The 23,584-nt window shown below is 37.6% G+C and overlaps 2 protein-coding genes across 4 annotated transcripts in view; both read right to left on the bottom strand.

Moving 5' to 3' along the window:
• Positions 1 to 3,111: 3,111 nt before the first annotated feature.
• Positions 3,112 to 13,065, bottom strand: hic1l (hypermethylated in cancer 1 like). Of its 2 annotated transcripts, XM_051884193.1 has the most exons (3): positions 12,908 to 13,065; positions 7,036 to 8,371; positions 3,112 to 4,203 (listed from the first exon to the last, which is right to left on the bottom strand). In XM_051884193.1, the coding sequence occupies exons 2-3, from the start codon at positions 8,338 to 8,340 to the stop codon at positions 4,090 to 4,092; spliced, it is 1,419 nt and encodes a 472-aa protein (XP_051740153.1). In that variant the 5' UTR covers positions 8,341 to 8,371; positions 12,908 to 13,065; the 3' UTR covers positions 3,112 to 4,089. The 2 variants fall into 2 exon arrangements, with proteins under 2 accessions (XP_051740153.1, XP_051740154.1); XM_051884194.1 differs by having other exon boundaries at positions 3,112 to 8,371.
• Positions 13,066 to 13,252: 187 nt separating this feature from the next.
• Positions 13,253 to 23,584, bottom strand: part of LOC127507224 (FYVE, RhoGEF and PH domain-containing protein 6-like) — a 31,194-nt gene continuing 20,862 nt past the window's right edge. The window contains exons 15-22 of one of the 2 annotated variants that reach the window (XM_051884192.1): positions 22,454 to 22,533; positions 22,061 to 22,163; positions 21,805 to 21,951; positions 17,022 to 17,130; positions 16,814 to 16,914; positions 15,735 to 15,863; positions 13,712 to 13,854; positions 13,253 to 13,608 (exon numbers count right to left, since the gene is read on the bottom strand). In XM_051884192.1, coding sequence (XP_051740152.1) covers positions 13,572 to 13,608; positions 13,712 to 13,854; positions 15,735 to 15,863; positions 16,814 to 16,914; positions 17,022 to 17,130; positions 21,805 to 21,951; positions 22,061 to 22,163; positions 22,454 to 22,533 — 849 coding nt within the window. In that variant the 3' untranslated portion in view covers positions 13,253 to 13,571. Of the gene's footprint in view, positions 13,609 to 13,711; positions 13,855 to 15,734; positions 15,864 to 16,813; positions 16,915 to 17,021; positions 17,131 to 21,804; positions 21,952 to 22,060; positions 22,164 to 22,453; positions 22,534 to 23,584 lie in introns of those variants that run through there. The other variant, XR_007928287.1, reaches the window with a different exon arrangement.

The following is a 23,584-nucleotide window of genomic DNA, read 5'->3' as shown; positions in this document are numbered from 1 at the left end:
AGCCACTTGGTGGTGCTATAACATGAAAAAAACATGAAAACAGCTATAGCTACTTCACCGTTTGTCCGATTGTCTTGAAAACTGGCATGCAGTGTCTTCGTTCAAGGTGCCATGATTGTATATGAGGACATTGACGTATCTCAAAAAACATGGAAGCCATCGGCCAATGAATTTTAAGCAGCTATCAAACGAGGTTGATAGAGGCCATTCGGAATGAAACTCACTGGGCCTGTTTGACTCACGACCCTAGAGGCCTGTGAGAAATTTGAAAGAAATCTGCCATGGAGGGCACCTTTGCGTTTTTCGCATGGGTGAAGGATCGTGGGTCGCGCGATTTTTCGCACACGCCCACGACATCTGGACCACATGGTAGAACTCCTCATTCTGAGCAACTTTGCCTCTAGGACCGCCTCTGTCCATTGAATCATTCGTTAAATATTGGAGATTATTTAAAAAAAAACAACTTTGGCGAACTAGCTCAACCATTCGATTAATGTTAACAAGCTTTAAAAACTAAATTTTCTATGGTAAATTGCCTGTATTGGCTGTAAATGGTCTTCTTCATCTATGATCAAGATGGTTACAGGCTTGCTAATTAAAACATAATACCTTTTTTACACATGTGCGTAAAGGCCTTAAAGCGCTTGAACCCCGATAATTGCTGCTTGCAGCTTTTCTTTTCAAATAATTTCATGGATCTCCTAATGGGTTTTATTTTATTATCTGTGTGGATTCCTTTGTTTCAGTTTACATATTTTACATAAACTCACACACACAGTATATATCTCAAGTATATATATTTCAAATCAGTGTTTTTGTTTCTGAAGACTTTAAGGCATATAAGTAGCCTTTGTAACTTTAACATGTAGAGAACCAGTGAATAAAAACTAGGTATCAGGCTCCTTTGTGAAAATGATGTCTGACATAAAATGTCCAAAAAAAGTGAATTAGCATCTTTAACCTTTTAAATTTGTTTGAAAGGTTAAAATAAGAAACCAAAACAATGCGGGTCACTGAAACTTTAACTATGCAAAGACTATGCAAAAGTGAGATAAGAACAAAGTGAGCAAAGACTTCTTATTCAACTGGTCTGAATGTTTCTTTCACTGTGTACTTGTCTCTATGTGCATAGCACAAGCTGTCCCCTCTCTGATAATGCCACAAAGGGGATTTCTATGTTTGTAGATTTCTTAGTATGCAAGTTCCCACCCTGCTCAGAGTGTCTGCTCTCTCTTTTTGGAAGCCGCACGTGGGATGCTGCCAGCTGTTCTATTCTCTGAGCGACCTGTGCCTGCCACATTCTCTGAACCCTGTCTGCTTGTCCTACACTACAGGGCCTGCACACCATCAGATAAGACCCTGAAGCCGTAAGAAAGCTCGGCAGAACCCCTCTGAGGCACTCTGTGCTAACAATACGCCACAGCCATTTACATGTGAAAACACTGGGCCTTATCTTAAGTTCAGTGAAGGTTTAGGACAAGAGGACTCAACTTGCTTGTGTGGGGATGCAGATCTGTAACAGGTAGGTTTCTACTAGCAGATGAAGGCTGCAATGAGGCTGTCAGTACAACAAAGAAGCTCTCAAACTATAGTATTCCCAAATTTCCCACTCCAAAAGCCCACAATTTCCTCAAACTGCATCTCACAAAGCTTGATGAACAATGGTGATCACTTCCAGCAGTTGTGTGGAGTCTGGCTGCCACCTACTGGACAAGATATGTAAACACTGTTACTTAGAGCTATTGGCTGTTTGAAATGGAGTAGTGTACTGCACTTTGTGCAGTACATACTGTATACTGCCTACAATTTCCATTCCAACTTTTTAGTGCTAGACTACTTTTTCATTCAACATGTAAGTTATAAGTAAAATCCATTTTAAAAGTTTTTGTTTTTTTAAGGGCTGTTTACACACCATTTTCAACTAAACACAATTTTTTTTAAAGGATTAGTTGACTTTCAAATGAATATTAGCCCAAGTTTTACTAACCCTTAAGCCATCCTAGGTGTATATGACTTTCTTCTTTCTGATGAACACAATCTGAGATATTAATAAATATCCTGACGCATCCGAGTTTCATAATGGCAGTGAGCGATACCAATGAGTATGAGCACCGGGGGGTTAATAAAGGCCTTCTGAAGAGAAGCGATGCGTTTGTGTAAAACAAATATCAATATTTAACAAGTTATGAAGTAAAATATCCAGCTTCCACCAGATTGCAAAAAAAAAAAAAAAAAAAAAAAAAAAGAACTGGCGTCGCGTCAGTTAAGCTTTTTTCGTAAGTTGAATACGGAAGGCGTAGGATGTAGCGTAATTGCGCTTTCTTCTAAGTTGAATACGAATTTTTTATTTTTTTACACAAACGCATCGCTTCTCTTCAGAAGGCCTTTATTAACCCCCAGAGCCATGTGGAGTACGCGTTTTATGATGGATGGATGTGGATGGATGCACTTTCTTCAGCTCATACTTGTTGGGATCGCTCACTGCCATTATAAAGCTCAGATGCGTCAGAATATTTATTAATATATTTCCGATTGTGTTCATCAGAAAGAAGAAAGTCAGATACACCTAGGATGGCTTTAGGGTGAGTAAAGCTTGGGAAATTTTCATTTGAAAGTCAACTAATCCTTTAAGCATTTTGGTCGTTCATTTACATGACAATGGCGTTTTGGGGGCCTGAAAACGCAAACTTTTGAAAACGGGTTTCAAAGTGAAGTTTTTGAAAACGATACCGCTTGTCTCAGTGTAAACTACAAAAACATAATTTTGTGAAAACGGTGATGTCATACGCATGCGTATTATGTGTTCGGTCTATAGGCGGTCTATAGTTTTTCTATACAAAGTGGCATCGCCAATTACTGGCCTGACAGCAGAATACAGCGTTTTTAGTTTTCATGGGGGGATCATTTTGACAATGTTGTTGTCTGTACATGAAAAAAAGCAAAGGAAAAACTTTAGTACATCGTTGTCGTGTAAACATACCGAGTTTGTGAATTTTTATTTTCAAAAATTATATTTTATGTTGAGATATTTTACTTTTTTGGCATAGAATATGTTTGTTTATTTACAAATTCACATCAATTAAAAACAAACAAAAAAATCAAACGGGAAGGTGCAGTTATTTGATCAGCATTTAATTTTATTTCATGTCATAACTGAGAACAATGTTACTCACAACAGGACCTTAAATTCTTCAAAGAGTGAAAATGTGCTTTGGTTTTCATAAACAGGTTGCAAATACTTTAGTATCATTATTTCTGAACAAAGTACTTGACATTTCAAAAGCATTTGAAAACCACATCAAAACCATACATGTACACACACAAACCTGTACTGCTTATGGAAAGAGCTGCCTAACCTTCTGAAGGCGCATTGTGTTAGTTGTAGAGAATAAAAAAAACAAACAAACAAACAAAAAAAAAAGCTGCAAAAACATTGATTAATGGCGCTTTATGGTTCAAAAAGTTCATTGGGATGTGTCCCTAAAATGTTCCCTGAGGTTTGCAGAGGATGCAAATGAAAGTATTGTCACAGTTTTGAAGTTCAGTTTCAAGTCCCATTATGTAATAAAAAGTTCCTGAATATTCTAGAATTGTATTGATTTACAGACAATGTCAAATAATCATCTCAATATAAAGCAAAAAGAAAGGGAAAAAAAGCAAGCACAAACTGAACAAAGAGTGCCTGTAATGGCAATTCAGCAAATTAAATAATAATTCGACAAATTGATCTATTATTTAAAGTACCCTTTTTGATATTACCAGAACAGACGACCAGCTACAAAACAAACTCAAAATTAGGTATTGTTTAAAAAGCCCTCCAGCATGATGAAAACCTGTGGTACAATGTTCAAAATACCCAACCAGAGGTAGTTTAAAATAAACATGGTTTAGAGATATTCAAACACAGTAAGAAAATCATTTCATATCTGAACAAGTAAAAGTTTCAGTAATATATCAACTGATAACAATAAAATGTCATTTACATTAAGATACCCAAAGATATTTACAGTAGGTTTTGACTTTAAGCTTTTGGTCTCATTTCAACACTAAATGCGTGAATGCAATCTGCTAAACCTAACATTTTTAAATTCATAAGAACAATGCACATGCCACAAGAAAATATGGACAACATGCTGCATAAATTAAGCCATTGGTTGAAGCATTGGGAAATAATAATAAAACAAAAAACCCAAAGGAAAACCCCTGAAAAAAAAAGAAAAATGATTATAATATAAACCTGAATTGAAAGAAGCATAAATTAGACTTAAATATTTAGCAAGAATATAGATTTGGTTATATAGTTTTACAGTATTTCTTCAGCATTTCAACATTCAATATTTCTTTGGAACTGTACATCAAAACACCCTAATTGCTCAAGCAATATGACTTCACCAGCTCAGATCGCAACCCTACAGTGAAGTATTACCCGACCCCCTGAAAAGTGTACATTAAAACAGGCAGTGTGTTTTCCTCTGTTCTGGATCAGATGTCAGTTTAAGCTCATTAATTAATCTAGACAGAGTGACTTAATTATGGAAGACAACACGTAGTTTATCTTGTCCAATGTAGTCTTAAATCTCATACAGGCTAATCAGAGGGTTTGGTTTAATCTGAGGTAGCAAGTTTGTGTATTCAAGTAAACAACCAGATAGCTTTTTTTATAGCGGTGCGTTTCTGAAGCCTAAACTATATCACAATTCCTAAATTACATTCGAGAGGTATCGCAAGTCACTGCTGTAAAATACCTGGCATCACCAGGAACATTCGGTTGTTTCAGTTCTGAGAGAATTACTAGCTATTTGAGGTAATTTTCGTTTTAATAGAACAAACTACATCACTAAGTGGATAAACTTGATATTTGTTTAGCTACACACTAACAATAACAATAACTCATGCACAAGAAGAATAAGAAGGTTTATAGAAAGAGGTATAACAGCAGGTATTGGCTGAAGTTGGCATTTTTATACTTATCAGGAAATGGCATCGCCATACTTCTACGAAGATCAAAATAATTCTTTGTAGCATTCTAGAGGATTTGCAGGAAAAACTGAACTCTAGATTAACTATATAAAAAAAGTCAACTGTAGAGAAACCTTACTGAACCCTAGTTTAGACAACAGCGGTCTTCTTTTTGAGAGTAGAAAAAGAATGCTAAAAATAATGCTCTAGATCTTCTCTACAGAAGTTTCATTTGCAGCATAGAAGAATCTTTGTAGAATTTGTGGGTGAAAATGAACCCTAGATTTGCTCAAAAAGGAAATGAGTGTAGAGTAAGAGGATTCTTTTGTAGAATCCTAAAGGACTTGTGATCCAAACTGAATACTAGATTAGCTCAAAAGGTAAACTAAATCCATCTTCATATAGAGTTCTAGAGGATTTGTGGCCAAACCTGAACCCTTGAATAGTGTACAGAGGTTTCCTTTTGAGATAATCTGGAGTTCCATTTTGGCCACAAATTCTTAGAATTCTACAAAGAACCCTCTACATCAGGGGTGCCAAACTCAGCTCCTGGAGGGCCGCAGTCCTGCAGTGTTTAGTCCAGGGGTGTCCAATCCTGCTCATGGAGGGCCACTGTCCTGCAGAGTTTAGCTCCAACCCATACTAGAAACTTCCAAGCAGGTGAGTTGAGGCAAGTTGGAGCTAAACTCTGCAGGACAGTGGCCCTCCAGGACTGAGTTTGGACACCCCTTGTTTAGTCCCAACCCTGCTCAAACACACATACCAAATAATGCTGAATGACTTGATTAGCTTGATCAGGTGCATTTAATTAGAGTTGAAGCTAAACTCTGCAGGAACAGAGTTTTGCTCCCCTACTCTAGATCAGGGTTCCTCAAATCCGGCTCTGGAAGACCACTGCCCAGTTTAGCTCAATCCCTAAACAAGGACACGTGAACAATCCAATTAAGGTCTTCAATTACAAGTAGGTGAGGTTGACCAGGGTTTGAGCTTAACTCTGCAGGGCAGCAGCCCTCCAGGGCCAGATTTGAGGAACCCTGCTCCTTCAGGGCTAATCAACCCTAATTAAATGCACCTGATCCAGATAATCAGTTGATTGGAGCAGGGTTGAAACCCAAGTCTGCAGGAAGGCAGCCCTCCAAGTTGGCTACTCCTAAGCCTTGTTCAGAATGTCAGTCTAAATCCGATTTTTGTGGATATCCGATTAGAATCCGAGCCTATTTGTAAACACATTGTTATAAGAAACATACTGAAAGTCGCTGCAGAAACAAAGTTGTGTTGTTGCAAAGTGCTGGACGAGCAGAAAGTGACAATATAATGGAGACATGTTTTGAGACCGGTGGAGACGACAACACGGAACAAAGCCGCTCATATCAGCCTCCTACATATCTGCCGCTGCCTCATAAGATGCAGTAGTCCTGCGCACCGGCTACAAATTGTCATGCTGTACATAAGACAACATCTGTATTGCAAACTGCTCCATGTTGCTGTTGTTTTTGGCGTATGCCTACTAACTCAATGTCATTGTCATAGAAACCAATGCAGATATTCCAGTAAACGAAAGAGCCACGGGACACACAAATCAGATCCAAACAGTTGTGATGCACAGTATGGACAGTCACTAATTTGGATTCCAATTTGGATACACAAATAATAGGATTTGGACTGACAGTGTAAGAATTTATGGCTGAAACTAAACCCTAAATTAGATCAAAAAGTAAACTGCAGAAAAAAATTTAAGTTCTAAGATTTGTGGCCAAAACATTACCCTAGATTAGACTACAGTGGTTTCCTTTTTGAGCTAGAGGACTCTTTTTAGAATTCTAGAACTTTTTTGGATGAAATTAGCTAATAAAAAAACCTCTGTAAAGAAGATCTAGCTGGAACTTTGTAGTGTTCTGGAGAACTTGTTGGAAAACTGAACCCTAGTTAAAAGAACCTAAACCAAAGCACTCTGGAGAACTGTTGGTATCTGCATTATCCAAGTTTAGGGCTCTTTGACCTGTTCTAAGATGCTGAGGTATGCATCCGCATGTGACTAATGAGGTTTCTTTGTTGCGTAAATTTCCCACCACAGACCTGGCACTCATACGGTTTCTCCCCTGAATGGACACGCATGTGTTCAGTGAGACGGTACTGCCTGGTGAAGCGCATACCACACTCCTCACATGCAAATGGCTTTAGGCCGAGGTGGCTGCGCATGTGGCGGGTCATAGTACCGCGCTGTGTGAACATCTTGCCGCAAATGTTGCAAGGGAATGGACGCAACGTGTCAACATCTTTGAGCGACTTTAGCGGACTTTGCTCCAGGCTTTCGGCAGCTTCATGCGAGACTCTGGTGACTCCAGCGTCTCCATCGCGTTCCTCTTCCTCCTCATCCTCAACCTTCACATCAAGGTCTTCATCCAAATGACTTTCCACATGGGACTTGAGACTCTCAGAGGAGGGAAAACCCTTTTCACATGGTATACAAACGTAAGGGTTGTCCCCTTCAGCTTCTTTGAGAAAGGTCTCCTTTTGGTATACAAAATTGGTGCTGCCATTGTTTGGTTTTTGGCCGTCAGTTTCATCTTTTTTCCCTCCAATTCCTTTCTCTTTCTTTACAGACAACTGTAAAGTGAAAGTCTGATTCTGGCTTAGTTGACTTCCAACCCTGCTAAGAGGAATGTAACCATTGACCTTGGATTTTCTTCGGGATCCCTCCCTTTTTCTTTCCTGAGCTCCATCCAAAGGAATTATCCACTTCTCTTTCTTTGGAACACACTTCCCATTTATTCCCAGCTGCATATTGTTGGAGATGTTTCTAGAAAGAAAAAACTCATCATTGACTGTTGTCTCAGAATGAAAATTTTTCTTAGACAAATCCAACCCCAATTCCTGCTTTTTCCTTGCAATACATTTACTTTCAGCATTATGCCTTTTTTTGGGAGGAGTCATACACGTGTATGTTTCAGTGTCTGATGAGTGGTCTTCGTACAGGCGAAATGAAGATTTGGAGCTCCCACCAGCTACACTATTGAGGGATCCATTTTGGTTCATCTTACTGGAGCACAGGTTTGCGAGGTCATTGAGCTGAAGAAAGTTAGCTGTGGTGAGCAGAGAGCTCAAGTCCAGACCCTCAAAAGTCTCATCTGACAATCTGCCGGTGTAAATGAAATCCAGAATTTGCTGGAAAACAGCTGGATCCACCATATCAGGGTCGAGGTGGATGAGGTTATCATGAAGGACAAGAGACTTAAAGTAGTGGCTGGTGGCAGCGAGGACACTTTTGTGGGCTCGGAAGAGCGTATTCTCAACCATGATGATGACATCGCACAAGAAGCCCTTGGAGCGTTGTTGATTGAGCTGGAGAAGCAGTTGACTGGCGTAGTTGGGGAGCTCCATCGCCTACCCTTGATGTTTTGCATTGGTGTCACTGTAAGAAAGGATGACTAGATGTTATTTTGGTGTGACACAAACCCTCACGGATAATCAATAACATCTGCTTTGCCTTAAAAGGTGCACTATGCAGGATTTCAGGAAAAAATTAAGTGACATGTGAAGGCCAAGAATGATAACCCATACTCAGAATTTGTCCTCTGCATTTAATCAACCCCAACCCAATTAGTGCACACACATTAGGAATAGTGAGGGGAGCGACTGGGGGTTAAGCGCCTTGCTCAAGGACACCTTAGTCATTTCCTGCCATTATTGAGAATCGAACCCGCAACCTTCTGGTTACCAGTCTGACTCTCTGACTATTAGGCCACGACTGCCCCAATATAGACTCAATACAAAAATAATGCCTTTCAATCATTGCTTATGGTGCACTAGAAGTGTGTGGTTGTGTTTGTGTCTACAGAGACATTGTCCTCTGCCTGTAATTTCTTATTTTCTTCTTGAATTCCTGTGCTCAGGACATTTCTGGACTACAACCTTTGGCCAGTGGGTGTGTAGCCCCAGCCAATCACGACACACGGCTTGCGCTTCTGGCGGTATTCCACCCGTGAGGAGGGACCAAGTTTGAATGTTGTGTTTACAAACAGTAATCCTGCATCATGCAATCCTGCATAGTGCACCATTAACTAAAAAAAAATCTAGGGAACAACAAGCAGATGATAAAATGCTTAGATTACTTATTTTAAGAATGCGACTTCACTTCATCATATTATGCAGTTATAAATAAAGTCAGTCAATAAAGGCACAATATGTTATTTTCGCCGCTAGGGGTCGCTTATTCAAAACAAAGGTGTAGCTTGATGATGCTGTGAATGAGCGTGGAATCATGGGACTTGTTGTCTTCACCTCCACAGCCAGTCAATGGAAAGCAATCCGACAGGACTCAGGCACATATCGGGTTCATGGGTGAGCTAATGTATTAAAGTTTTATTAACATTACTGTGGTATGAAGCAGGGCGGGGCCAAGAGCCTGGGACATTTGATGTTGCTGTTTTAATTATGCTTGTTACCCAAATCGATAGACAACTGTGACAAAGGAGGAACAATATGGATCAAACAGATAAAACACACTCTACACGATAATAGAGTGGTGCAGGTATGACATCAATTTGTAGGCCAAAACGCAGAAGCGAGTTAGCATTAGACACCGCTGATTCGACACACTGATTCATAATGCTCTGAAGCTTCCTGACGCAGTGTTTTGAAATCGGCCATCACTATAGAAGTCGTTTTTTTTGGCACACCAAAAATATTCTCGTCGGTTTATAATATTTATATTGAACCACTGTACTCACATGAACTGATTTAAATATGTTTTTAGTACATTAATGGATCTTGAGAGAAGAAATGTCATTGCTAGCTATGGAGGCCTCACTGAGCCATCGGATTTCAACAAAAATATCTTAATTTGTGTTCCGAAGATTAACAAAGGTCTTACGGGTGTGGAACGGCATGTAAAGAGATTCATTGTGCTGTATTATCAGATTCATTGATTATAACGGGAGTTTTCGCTAAGTCAGTTAGGTGGTGGTGCTGAGCTTCAGTGATTGTAATGGGAGCGCTCTTTGCTCGCTTTTTGTATATAATATACATCTGTCAGGCTTCTAACTGCACATTTCAAAGTTTCTGGATTGACCACCTTATTTAAATGGTGTATTAAATCCAAAACTGTGATGATTGACAGTGATAACCATAGCAACAGACGAGAAAAACAAACAAACAAACAAAAAAAAACCCGATACTGTATTCAAAATAGATTGTGCATTAAAGGTGCAATATGTAATATTTTCTGTCCGCTAGAGGTCGCTAGAGGCCTATTCAAAACAAAGGCGTAGCTTGATGATGCCAAGTTTGAGCGCGGAATCTTGGGACATGTGGTCTTCACCTCAAAGACCGGTGGAAAAGAATTTGGATAGGACTCGGGAAGAAATCATTTTCATGGATGCGATTATTAACGTTACTGTAGTATGAAGCAGAGCAGGACCGAGTGTTGTGGGAGCTGAACGAGGCCGCTGGAGTGATTGCACAACACACGCCTCACGAGCAGCGGAACTTTTATTATGCCACAGTCGCCGGCGCTGCTTCCGCTTTTCCGGTCATTAGGTAACGCAGCTCTGTTTATCATATTAGATACATTTGAGAGTGTTGAAGATGTTATAACATTACTCTGTGCGTTCATTCGGTGGCTGCTGTGAGACACTTGTTGCACACTGCAGTAAGATAGATCGATTTTAGAATATCATATTAAATGCTGGATGGCTTGTGTTTATAAATGGCATGCAATTAATTTTAAAACGTATTGTATGATGGAGAAAATGCTGTATTACTGTTACTAAAAATAAAGCTGCATGTTATTGTGCTATGTTAGCTACTTCACAAAATAGTGTTTTTCTCTGAGGCATGGTAAAGCATGGTACTCACACACACAAAAAAAAAAAAAAAAAAAAAAAAAAATTAGTTTTAAACAATAAAACTAAACGTGTTGAGCTATGTAACAATAATTAGTTTTCTGTCTATAAATATATCAAAACAGTTGTTCCCTAGTCTATTAAAACATGTAAATATTAAAGCGTCTTTGGTGTTTCCATGGTTTCTACAAAATAAAACTGGAAACCGAGGGAAACGCGGGTATGACGCAATTGACAGGCGACTCCTCACACGTCCCAGAGACTTGGTTAAAAATTGCAATTTTCTCACGATTTACAAATAGTTGCAAACATTTGGGATATTGTAAGTACTCAAGTGAACTAAATATATAACACTGGCCTAGTGGTTTTTGGATATTTTACTGCAAAATTCTTACATATTGCACCTTTAAGTCTTGGAGCGTAAATGCAAACTAATAGATCTGCCCCTTATTCTGTGTTGTACAGTGTTACTTTTTATAGGAAGATTGCACTTTTTGTATAATTCAATAGTTCAATAATAATAAAAAAAAAAAAATACAATTTTAATTGTCTCATTTAAGTTTTTTAGTATGGAGCACTGTAAAATGCCATTTATGTTTATTATATATTTATGCTTGAAAACAAGCAACATTTGTTACTGCAGAGTTTCATGCAGTGTTCTTAATAAAACTGTTTTTAATTCAGCCGCTTAGTCACCTATGGTAGTTATTTAATAGCTGTATTTAGTATCGATACTGAGGTATTAGATTCTGGTTTCATACCAAAGCCAAAATTGTGGTATCGAGCCAACCCTAAAAGAAAGCGACAGATCACTTCTTCCATATTGTGAATCAAATTATCAAAAAAAAAAAAAAAAAAAAAAGAGAAAATTGTTCACAATAAAATCATTAAGATGTATTTAGAAAATGAGGTAAATTTCCATTTCATGCCTACTTAATTCTTTCATGATGCGAACTACTCCCATGAATCATTGGCCATGACATAACTGAATCAGAAATTATGGTTCAATAGACAATTATTGATGTTAAGTCACCGATTTTAAACACAAAATTTGACTGCAAAATATTCACATACTCCAAATGAGTAGTTTGAGAGTGCAGTGACCAACTACAATGCTTTTGGCCTGAAAAGTGTATGTTACAGCTAAAAATTTCCCTAAGATAGAGAAAAGAAAAATGTCACTTACCAAAAACACCAACTGTAACCAGTTTTTGCCAGAATAGTCACTCAAGCTATTACTAAATTAAAACATTGGTTACTTTATATCAACCTTTTTGTTGACTGTTTTGGCTAACAATAAAAAAAAAAAGATTTATAAAGCTTACACTACTTTTAGAAACACAATTGGTTTATTAGGATTTTACAGTACTGATAAAAACTGCACAAACTACAGCATTTTAGCAGAAGCTGTGGTAATTTTAAATAACACATGGACATAATGGTCATAATTAAAGTATATTAACAGTCATCGCCCGTTTTTGAGTCGGGTACAGTGTTGTATTGATCCATAAACAAGATTCCAACATTTAAACGCTACGGGTTACAGATTACGACCAAACGCGCATGTGCTAATTAATTGGGGCTGGTCTTTGATTAAAATTGCGAAACTACACGCGTTTTAAAATGTGTTTTGGTTTCATTTCAAAAGGTTATAAAAGAAAACATCAACATATACTCGTCGAAAACAACATATCCGTGAATAACAAGCCCGGGCTCGTTAAAGCACACGGTGGGTTCGAAGTAAAAATACATGTATCTGTATCTTAATAAATGCGGAACTGCGGACACTGATCCTTTACAGACGTGCTTACGAGCGTATATGTCAAAATAATAATTTATACTCTCTGCCACGCCTGAATAGTATGGATGATAGTATAGATGTTTGCAAAGAGACAAAGACCGAACAATTTTAAAGCTCATTTAAAGTAAAAAAAAAAACAAAAAAAAAACAGGAAATGATACCTTACAAGCTGTGGGTAAGCGGATCGCACAATGTATTTAATGCCGTTGGTGTTTTAATAATAAACATTAGTTCCTCAGTTCAACATAACGCACTTATTTATATCATACATAAACGAAAAGAAATATATTTTCTTTTTAAATACCTTTTAAACAAGGGCAGGGGTCCTTACTTCTCCCGTCGTCATCAAAACGCCATCTTAGGAGCTTGTGACGTAGGCAGTTTGACCCCTGACCCAGTTCAGATCAGTCTCAACCCCCTACCTGTCCTGCTAGAGGTATTACCATAGTATTACCTCAAGTTATTCTCTCGGAGTGACACGTAAGGCTTGTAATACTATAAATACTTTCACCTGAGCCTGATGAGTGATAATAAATAGTTGAATAAAATAAATGTATAATTGTACAATTATATTAAACTGATTAGAGTACAATATACAATATTTTAAAGTATAAAAATATATAAAAAAAATTATAAAATGACAAAATACTGAAAAGAAAGAAAAAACTATAAAAATACATTTATTGAGTGCAACTGGTTACAATGGATTTGCCATAAAGCATAAATATAACAGCTTAATAATATGATTTTTTAATATATTATGCAAAAGCATTATCAGATATATTACGAAGTATTTGATAACTAAAAATATTCACTTCACAACACTTTTCATTGTAACAATTGGACATGAAAATGTGGTGAGCCACAAATATAAACAAGTTAGTCATGAGATAACTTAAATATGGTATTATGTGTCTTTTGTATGAAGATCTGGTCTGAAACATCACATGTTGTTAAGGAAGAGAAGGTTAGAGGACCGTGGCTTCCTGGATAGCTTCAATCCATCTACGAGGAAAAAAAAAAAAAAAAAAATGTATATGTGATTATTTTTTATATGCCGGAAAAAGACTACAAACACTAAATGATTTGAGTATTACAGTACATTCACCTTTCACAGATCTGGCTGTCACTTGCTCTAAAAATGTAGTAAAGAGTGTTTTTGTGATAAAGTTTAAAATGCAATGAAGATTCTGGTTTTTCTGTTCGGAGAGAGAATCCGAGAAGGGGTTGACTTTCCAAAGCTGCTACATCCTAGATACAACAAATAAAATAATATATAAATGCAAAATAAATAAAGATTCTAAACTGAAAATATTTATAATAGTGTATAAAATACATATAATCGAGTGCAATGAACTGGTAACAGTGGATTCATTAGTTGATTAAATACGATAAAGTGTGGTCATAAAGCAAAAATTTAACAGCGTAACACGATTTTTACTATATCATGCAAAAACATCAGATAAATTAAGGAAAAGCACTGAATAACTACAAAACATTCACTTCATAATATGTAAAAGAGAAAACAACAAGAAAAGCAGTTGGTCTATATTGGAAGATTTACTGTTTATTGCAAAAAAAAAAAAAAAAAAAAAAAAAGTTATAGGGAAAAACCTAATTTTCAAAACATCAAAAAGACTATTGAAACTAAACTGAAAAGAAAAAAAAAAAAAAAAAAAACTGCTCACTCATTTGCTGGATGTTTGATGACAGAAACCACACATTAACATGATTGGCCAGATTTACACATCAATGACTATTTTTGTTCTCAGAAACTTCTTAAATCACAGAGACAGTGGAAAGATACTATCATTCCAAAACACCAGACGCACTAGAAACAGGAGTAGCATTCAGTCCAACCTCAAATTCTACAAAAAATTTGGGAACACTTTACAATAAGGTTCATTAGTTAACATGAACTAATAATGAACTGCACTTATACAGCATTTATTAATCTTTGTTAATGTTAATTTCAGCATTTACTAACACATTATAAAAATCTTGTTAACATTAGTTAATGCACTGTGAACTAACATGAACAAACAATGAACTACTGTATTTTCCTTAACTAACGTTAACGAACATTAGTAAATACAGTAACAAATGTATTGCTCATGGTTAGTTTGTTAGTTAATACATTAACTAATGTTTAACTAATGAACCTTATTGTACCAAATATTTAAATGGACTCCATTTATTTTCTTAATACACCTTTGAATTGAGTAATTTAGTCCAAAATTTTTTGAAGAGAAATGATCGCTTTATATAATGAAGAAATTGAATTTAGGCTTTTATTCACAAACATTCATCAACTCGCACATCACATGTGGTAAACAAAAGGAAGCTCAAGCATGTTTGCATGACGTGTGAGAACCAATGAGGTTCATTCTCGTGTGTTACGCAGCACATTTGAGCTTCATCAAGAACCACTGAGGTTCATTTATGTGTTACGAACCAAATTTGAACTTCCTCAAGAACCAATGAGGTTCATTCTCGTGTTACGCAGCACGTTTGAGCTTCCTCAAGAGGTTTGTTCTCACATGTCATTCAGGTTCAGCTGAGCTTCTGTTTATGTTCGCTGATCAATGTTTATATGTGAGTAAGCGCCTAATTTCAATCTGTTCGTCATATAAAGCATTCGAGTCTCTTCAAAGAATTTGGAATAAACCACTTAATTCATATGGATTAGTTTTACAATATCTTTATGAACTTTTTGAAGCATCAAAGTTTCAGTTACGTAGCTGTCTAAGGAGGAACAGAAAGCTCTCAGATTTCATTAAAAATATATTTGTGTTTCCAAGATGAACTAAAGTCTTACAGGTTTGAAACGACATGAGGGTGAGTAATTAATGACATAATTTTCATTTTGGGGTGAACTAACCCTTTAATCAAGGGTGTACTCACTTTTGCAACCCTTCATTTAAGCAAAATTGGCTAATTTACTTATTTTACAGATATTGATGACATTTTATTAAGTATACTTTAAATGTTTTCATCTTTCCATGAATTGTAATAGTGATAATTAATATATATATATATATTAATAAAAACATCTTTATGTTCAGAGGGGGTGTACTCATTTATGCTCAGTATTTCATTTTATTTAAATTTCTGCATTTATATATTCTTACCTCACTGGCAGCATAAGTGTACAGAACTTTGTTCATGATGACAAACCAGAACCGTTTCCACTGTTTCCTGTTGGCTTTCGTCCTCTCCAAGTAGCCGCTCATCGAGGAACCATCTGTGTTAGCTGAAACCTAAAATTAATGAATAGATTAAATTTACTGACACACACTATTGTTCAGAAATTTGAAAGATTTTTAAATATTTTTGAAAGAAGTCTATTATGCTCACAAGGCTGCATTTATTTGACAAAAATAAAATGATTACATTTTTTAAATGATTCGATTCTTGTGGAATACTAAATGCAATTTTTTCCTGTGATTGTAAAGCTGAATTTTGGGCGGCCATTACTCCAGTCTTCGTGCCTCTGAAATTATTCTACTATGCTGATTTGGTGCTCAAGAAACATCATCAAATGTTATATTACTTTATCCCCGGGTTTCACAGCCTAGTCCCAGACTAAAATGTATGTTTGAGCTGTTTTAACTAAAACCAACTCGCACAGACATATCTTAAAACATGTCAGTTTCATTGTTTTGTCTCAAGATGCACACCAGTTGTTGTTTTTTTTCTGAGGCATGTTTATAAAAGCTACTTAAATGTCCTAATTGAACTAAGGCCTAAGCCTGGCTTAATCTAAGCCCTGTCTGTGAAACCGGGCGTATTTCTCATCCAAATTTTTTGAGATTATTTTTTTCTGCCTACCTTGGAGAAACACCCTTCATTTCAACAGGGTTTTCAGATGCTTCAGTAACCACAAAAATGTAATTATACACTGGTCAGAGTGCATATTTTCACCTGCCAAAAATGCTCGTAAAAAGATATCACGTTTGACTTCAGTCGCTCAAGCATGGTTGATAAAACACATACTACCATTATTTTCACAAAATTATAGATTTACATATCAAACATCACATATTTCATGTCTTTAAGATGCCAGAGGTGGCTCAAGACAGTTGTGGATGGCTGGAGCGAGACAAACCTCAACACACTGTGAACTGGAAACTGTCTTTATGACATTAGGTCAGATTAAGTCAGCTTTGATTGGCATATGAAACACAGTTGCAGTTCTTTGGATCATCACCTCTTTTAGGGCTGCTGGTATTTTCTTCTGCTTTCTGAATGGAAAGGAACCAGGGGACTTGCTAGTAGGTGAAAGAGGCATATTACTGGATGCTTGGTCACCTAGTATTAGTAAAGAGTCACACATGCTCTTATTTAATACAAATCAATACAAATACATTGGCTTAAAGCAGACAGAGTTTCCGTGTGAGTGTGTTTGCATGATGAACCTGAACTGTTCTGCTGCAAAATGGAGAAGCAGTGATCGCAAACTCGAGCGAGGTGATTCTTCAGATATTTCAGTGGATGTTCGTTGGTTGAACAGGCCTGACAAACAACCTACATGCCAAGAGAAAAGAATGCATGATGCGCACACCATTGAACAGTTACTATGCAAAAGAAAGATTGAAAGAAAACAAGTAAAAAGTAACATTTTTCTTACAATCTTTAAATATTTCTTCAAATGTATTTAAAGGGTTAGTTCACCCAAAAATGAAAATTATCCCATAATTTACTCACCCTCAAGCCATCTTATTTCAGTCAAACACAATCAGAGTTATATTAAAAAAAATATTATGGCTCTTCCAAGCTTTATAATGGGAGTGAATAGTAACCGAGATTTTGAAGCCCAAAAAAGCACATCCATCCATCATAAGAGTAATCCATACGACTGCAGGGGGTTAATAAAGGCCTTCTGAAGCGAAACAATGCGTTTTTGTTAGAAAAATATCCATATTTATAATTTTATAAACTAGAATCACTGGCTTCCAAACACGAGCAGAAGAGAGTGAACTCTGACCTGACGCATGATGTATTGATGAACGCGGAAGCACAGAGGATAGAGCAAAACAAAACATCGGTCACGAATTAGAAGTCTAAAATGAGAATTTTTAAAGAGAAATGTCGGAGGAGCTTGAGTTTGTTGCCCAGCCCTATTTGTTTGAACCGCGAGAGGCGTCTACTCTCACCTAAGCTTACGCTAATCCTACATCCTACGTCATACGCCCGAACTTGACTCTCTCGTGAACGCCCCGTTAACGGAAGCTAGTGATTATAGTCTATAAAGTTATAAATATGGATATTTTCCTTACAAAAACCAATCACTTCGCTTCTGACGGCCTTTATTAACCCTTTAGAACCTGAAGCTAAAATAGGTCGTTTTCACATATTTTGGTTTTTTGACTAAAATTATAACACAATGTGCTATCTTCAAGTGGAAGGTGTCATTTTTTTCAGAAAACAAATGGCTTTCAATAAATTACAGTTATTGAACATTAATGTGTGTGTTGAGTTTGAAAATAGAATTTAAATAGAAAAAAAAACTTAAAAACGGGAATAAATTTTACTGCTTTTTATGTAGAAAAAATCTGAAAACTCATGGACGAAAGAATCTAACACTTCAAACTTCAAAAATGAACTATAATACATATATACAAGTCTTTTTTGTGAAACTGGGTTGCAGAGTTTTCACTCAGGAGCCTTTTTTTACCCCAGTTCTCCAGGTGTTTTTTGATAATTCAATCCAGTCACTCAAATGTGGTGCTCTCTGAAGCAGTTCCTATCTAATTGCAAGCATAGGCCCACATCACACTCCTGGCACTTCCATGGGGTGCTCTTTTTACATTGTACGCAACGACGCCGACCCATGCTGGCCTTCTTCGATGGGTCCTGAATGCCACTCACAGGAACAGGCAGATGATCGCATCTTTCTTTGGGGCTGCCATCCAGGGGAACGCCTGTGAGCTGAGCAGCCAGCAGCTTCCTGAAAGTTTTGCCGTGTCATGGGCTTGTTCTGATGGATGGCACACAACTCTTTGTGTAAAATGAAGCTGTTGGTCACTGCAATGTCCAGGAAGTGCTGAAAAACGGTCATGTACCACTTACGCGTTTTGTGGTGCACTGACTTTGTTCCTAGCATCTGGTCAGAGGTGTCAACTCCCGCCATGTACTTATTGTACTGCCGAACTGCAGTTGGCCTGGGAACAGGGACCCTCTGTTTTTGCCCATCCTCTGTTGTCTGCCACCTAGGCACAGTCTCCCCGCTGTACACTGTGTGGACAGTTGTACACATGGAGACCTCCCTTGTGTCCATCTACTTCACAAACAAAAGGTCATCATCTCTGATCCAGCGAATGGAGCCTCTTGGTGACCTTTTGTTCAGGGCATTTTGTTTGGTGGAAGGAACACCAGCTCTTCCTTCTCGGTAAGTCCCACATGCACCAAATCCCAGCTGTCGCAGGTGTCGAAAGAGGAGAGGGCTTGTATAGAAATTGTCACAATAAACCACGTAACCTGACCCCAGGTAGTCTTGGTTCACCAGTGATGTGACAACATCAAAAGACAGGCCTTTCCCAGATGAAAATTTTGACTTCTCGGTGTAGGTTTTGAAGTCAATGGTGTAGCCGTTGACATCAGCCATCACAAAAAGTTTTATGCCCCACTTAGTGGGCTTGGCCTTCATGTACTGCTTGAAGGATACCCTGGCTTTAGTGGCAACCATCCTCTCATCAACAGAAATGTGCTGTTTAGGGTGGTAAATAGACATGCACCGGTTCCTCATAATGTCCAAGAGTGGTTGCACTCTGTGGAGACAGTCATACGCCTCTGTGCCCCGTTTCTTGTCATTCTCTGCATCTTCCATTGGATCACTGATATGCAGATTGCAGGAGATTGTTAGGAAACGATCTCTGGACATCACAGTAGCGGGAAAGGGAACATGAAACAAAGTCTTCTTCCTCCAGAAGTCCCTCACTTTTGGCAGATCCATCACACCCATGTAGAGAAGCAGACCAATGTACTTTTTCATTTCTTCAGGGCATATTTCAGCCCATGTGAATTTCCTACCCCTCTCCAGATTTCTCACCGCATTCTTGTTTGTGTTTTCACGCAAGATCTTTATGACTTTGTCATCAAAATACTGACTGAAAATATCAAGCGGAGACATTTTTCCAAATATGAGTGGAGGCTGCACTCCAGGCATTCTCTTGGGAGTAAACCTTGGAACATTGGGCAGTATATCAGGTTCTGCCTCCGTCTTCCATCTTTCCCCTTGTGTTACTGGTGAAAGGCTACGTGATTCCTCACGGCTACGACTGCGTCCACGGCTACGACTGCGTCCACGGCTGCGCCCACGGCCCCTCTGAGGTGTCGTCGTGGAGGATGTGGATGGCCCATTTGCTTCTTCAGAAGCCACACTGGAAAAAAATACAACCTTGTGTTACAAACTCACTATATATTCATAAATGTATTTTCATTATGAAACTATACATTAGTAAAAAGCAACATTGTAAAAAAAAAACAGACAATGAACACAACAATGAAATAACAAAAATAAAGCCTGCACACATCACGCATGTACGCACACATCACACATTCATGCATGCAAACACATGAATGCACACACAGGCATGAAAACACTTGAATGCACGCTTACACACATGCAGGAACACACATGCATGCATACACATGAACGCAAACACATGCATGCGACACATGAACGCACACATACATGCGCATGCATGCACACATACAAATGCACAGCACATTCTAAAATGCATGAAACAGTGGTGTTTTGAACTGAAACACTGAATCTATGTATATTTTACTGACATTTCTCACAGTGTAATTAGAAAAAAAAGGACAAGTTTCACTTACCAATCCACGTCTGGATCAACACCAGCAGCATACGCCTCCTCAACGTCTGAATATGCAGACTCCGGGACTGAAGAGTCCCGCTCAGCCTCCTCCCAAGTGTCATCAAAAATAAACTCAATCGCCTCCTCTCTTGTATACCCTGTTTTCGCCATGTTTTTGTCCATTTTTTAATAATGTTTTGTAATCGAAAACTCTGTAAACTGCCGCGCTCCGTATTTCTCTGTTCAAATTCTTCCTTCCCGCTTTCCCTGAAAGCCGCTGTCATTTGCTGACGGAAAGCATACAATTACCGTAATAAGCCGTATATTGGCGTAAAGCGCATGTTGTCTACTGTCAGGAGCAGTTTGAATTATTTTGATAGTGCAAACGGTTCAAGAGTTACGGTAACATGAATACAGCTTGGTTGGATGTGGTTGGACGAATGGATTACTTTTATGATGGATGGATGTGCTTTTTTAAGCTTCAAAATCTCGGTTACTGTTCACTCCCATTATAAAGCTTGGAAGAGCCAGAATATTTTTTTAAAGATGCAGTCCGTAACTTTTTTTGTGTTCAAAATTTACAAAATATTATATAGCGACGAGAATACTTTTTGTGCAAAAAAACAAAACAAAAATAATGACTTTGTTCAGCAAATTCGTCTGTCCCCTGTCATATTGCTATGCTATTTTCATTGCAGAGCTTCAGTGTTTATGTCTGAACGCGGGCTCAGGCATGCGTCGTGCTGATCACATGACCAGAGCCGGCCAATACTGAGCCACCGTTTGGACGTAAGCACTGAAGCTTTGTAACGAAAATAGCGTAGCAGTATGACAGGGGACAGACGAATTTGTTGAACAAAGGTGTTATTTTTGTTTTGTTTTTTCGCACAAAAAGTATTCTCGTCACTTCATAATAATAAAGTTGAACCACTGCAGTTATGTCGACAGTTTTAACAATGTCTTTAGTACCTTTCTGGACCTCTAAAGGTGCAATATCGTTGCTGCCTATGTGTGGATTAGATACCCTCAGATTTCATCTAAAATATCTTACTTTGTGTTCTGAAAACAAACGAAGGTCTTACGGGTTTGGGACGACATGAGGGTGAGTAATTAATGACAGAAATTTCATTTTTAGGTGAACCCTTTAAATGTTTGCGGAAATAAAGATCGATTCCTGGCTTTTGAGAATCGATCTCGAATTGACCACATTTAAAAAAAAACAAAAAAAAACTATTAATCGAAAAATCGAAATGGATCATACAGTGGTCATGCATTGCCACACTGGTTTTGCTGCTTATGATCGGAACTACCAAGAATGGAATTTAATATTAGATGTAAATTGGGTCTTCGTTAACTAAAGGGAGCAAGATCTTCTCACCTTCCCACAGGCTCTGCAATGATGGCGTCTATAGGTGAGGGTGAACTCACAGGTGCAGATCATACACATAGTGGCTCTTGAGTCTGGGATCCATATTGGGGCTTTGTTTCCTAGCTGGTCCCCAGTATCCACAACGTCTTGGGTTGTCTGGAAAATTTCATTGATTTAGTTGACAGCAAAATTGCACACATGAAGAATTATTATAACGTTTATGATTTTAAACTCAGGTACAGGTCATTTCAATCAGTTGGTTTACCATTTCAGGGTTTCTAACTGAGGTGAAGGTGGTCTCTTTCTTGGTATAATCGTCGATTGCAGTAGAAATAGCCTGTAGCCACTCATCTCGACATGCAGCAGAGCTTCGCAGAAAAAAAAAAAACCATGAGAGTTTGTAAGTCAGAAACATACACATTCAATTGTATGGATTTGTTATGGGGCATGAAATAAATAAGGGTCGGGATTCACATATTGTTTGGAACACTTGAAATTCTATCATAATTTATTCACTCTTTTGTCATACCAAACCTACATAACCTTCTTGCTTTTGTGTGAATTATCCATTTAAGAGTAAATGAATAGGACAAAAAAAAAAAAAAATGAGTGTCGCGTAATCGACCCACACGATTGAAAACTTTTTAAAGATTCTCACCTAGCAGATAAAATGAAAGATCGTTCAACACTCTCAATGTTCAGCTCATTTTGATACCCCTCTTGACTAGGTTTACTAACCTGAGGAAAATACAGACAATAACAGAAAAAAAAGACATTCTGAAATGTATATACATATTGCACTTCTTACTAAAATTATTGATGACAATTATTTAATTAATTTAAAATAAAAATAATAAATGGTTACACTTCATTTTAAGATGACGCTGTTACAGTGTAATAACACAAATAAGTACTGAGTAATATTAATTAACTACATGTACTTACTATAGGGTTAAGGTAAGGGTTAAGGTTTGGTTTAGGTTTAACTGACTGTAATTATGCATCAATTACTGTTATTACCAGAGGTGCACATAACTTTTTTGGTCTGGTTCTCAAGGGAGCAACTGGAGATGTTGCTTGGTACTCACATTTTACGTGACACACTTATCCTAAAAGCTGTCCTCATCACTTTCCTCCTGACCAGGCGTGCATTAAATACATTAAATAGATACAGCACTGGTCAGAATTATTTGCCCCCTTGTTAAATATGATCAAAGATGGCTGTAAAAATATAAATCTTCATTGATTATCCTTTTTTTTTTTATTTTTTTTTTTTTATATTTTATTCAAAAAATTAGTAAAAATCTAACCTTTCATTGAAGTAAAAGAATTGAGAGTGTGAAAATCACATTATGAAATAAATGTTTTTCTCCAAAACACGTGGGCCACACTTATTTGCCCCCTTTTATTCAATACTTTTTGCAACGTCCTTTTCCCAAGATAATCTCCAGATCCTTCAGATTCCCAGCTCCATGTTGGTGCTTCTTCTCTTCGGTTCACTCCAGTCATTTTCTATAGCGTTCAGGTCAGGGAACTGGGATGGCCATGGCAGAAGCTTGGTTTTGTGCTCAGTGACCCATTTTTGTTTTGATTTTGATGTTTGTTTTTGGATCGCTGTCCTGTTAGAAGATCCAAACATGGCCCATTATTGGATTTCTAGCAGAAGCAGTCAGGTTTTGATTTATCATCTGTTAGTATTTGATTGAATCCTAATGCCATGTATGTGAACAAGATGTCCAGGACCTCCAGCAGAAAATTAGGCCCACAACATTAAAGATAACAGCAGTGT

The sequence above is a fragment of the Ctenopharyngodon idella genome, chromosome 24, assembly GCF_019924925.1.
Source record: "Ctenopharyngodon idella isolate HZGC_01 chromosome 24, HZGC01, whole genome shotgun sequence".
NCBI classification, from domain to species: Eukaryota; Metazoa; Chordata; class Actinopteri; order Cypriniformes; family Xenocyprididae; genus Ctenopharyngodon; species Ctenopharyngodon idella.
This window is presented reverse-complemented; position numbering and strand designations above follow the sequence as displayed.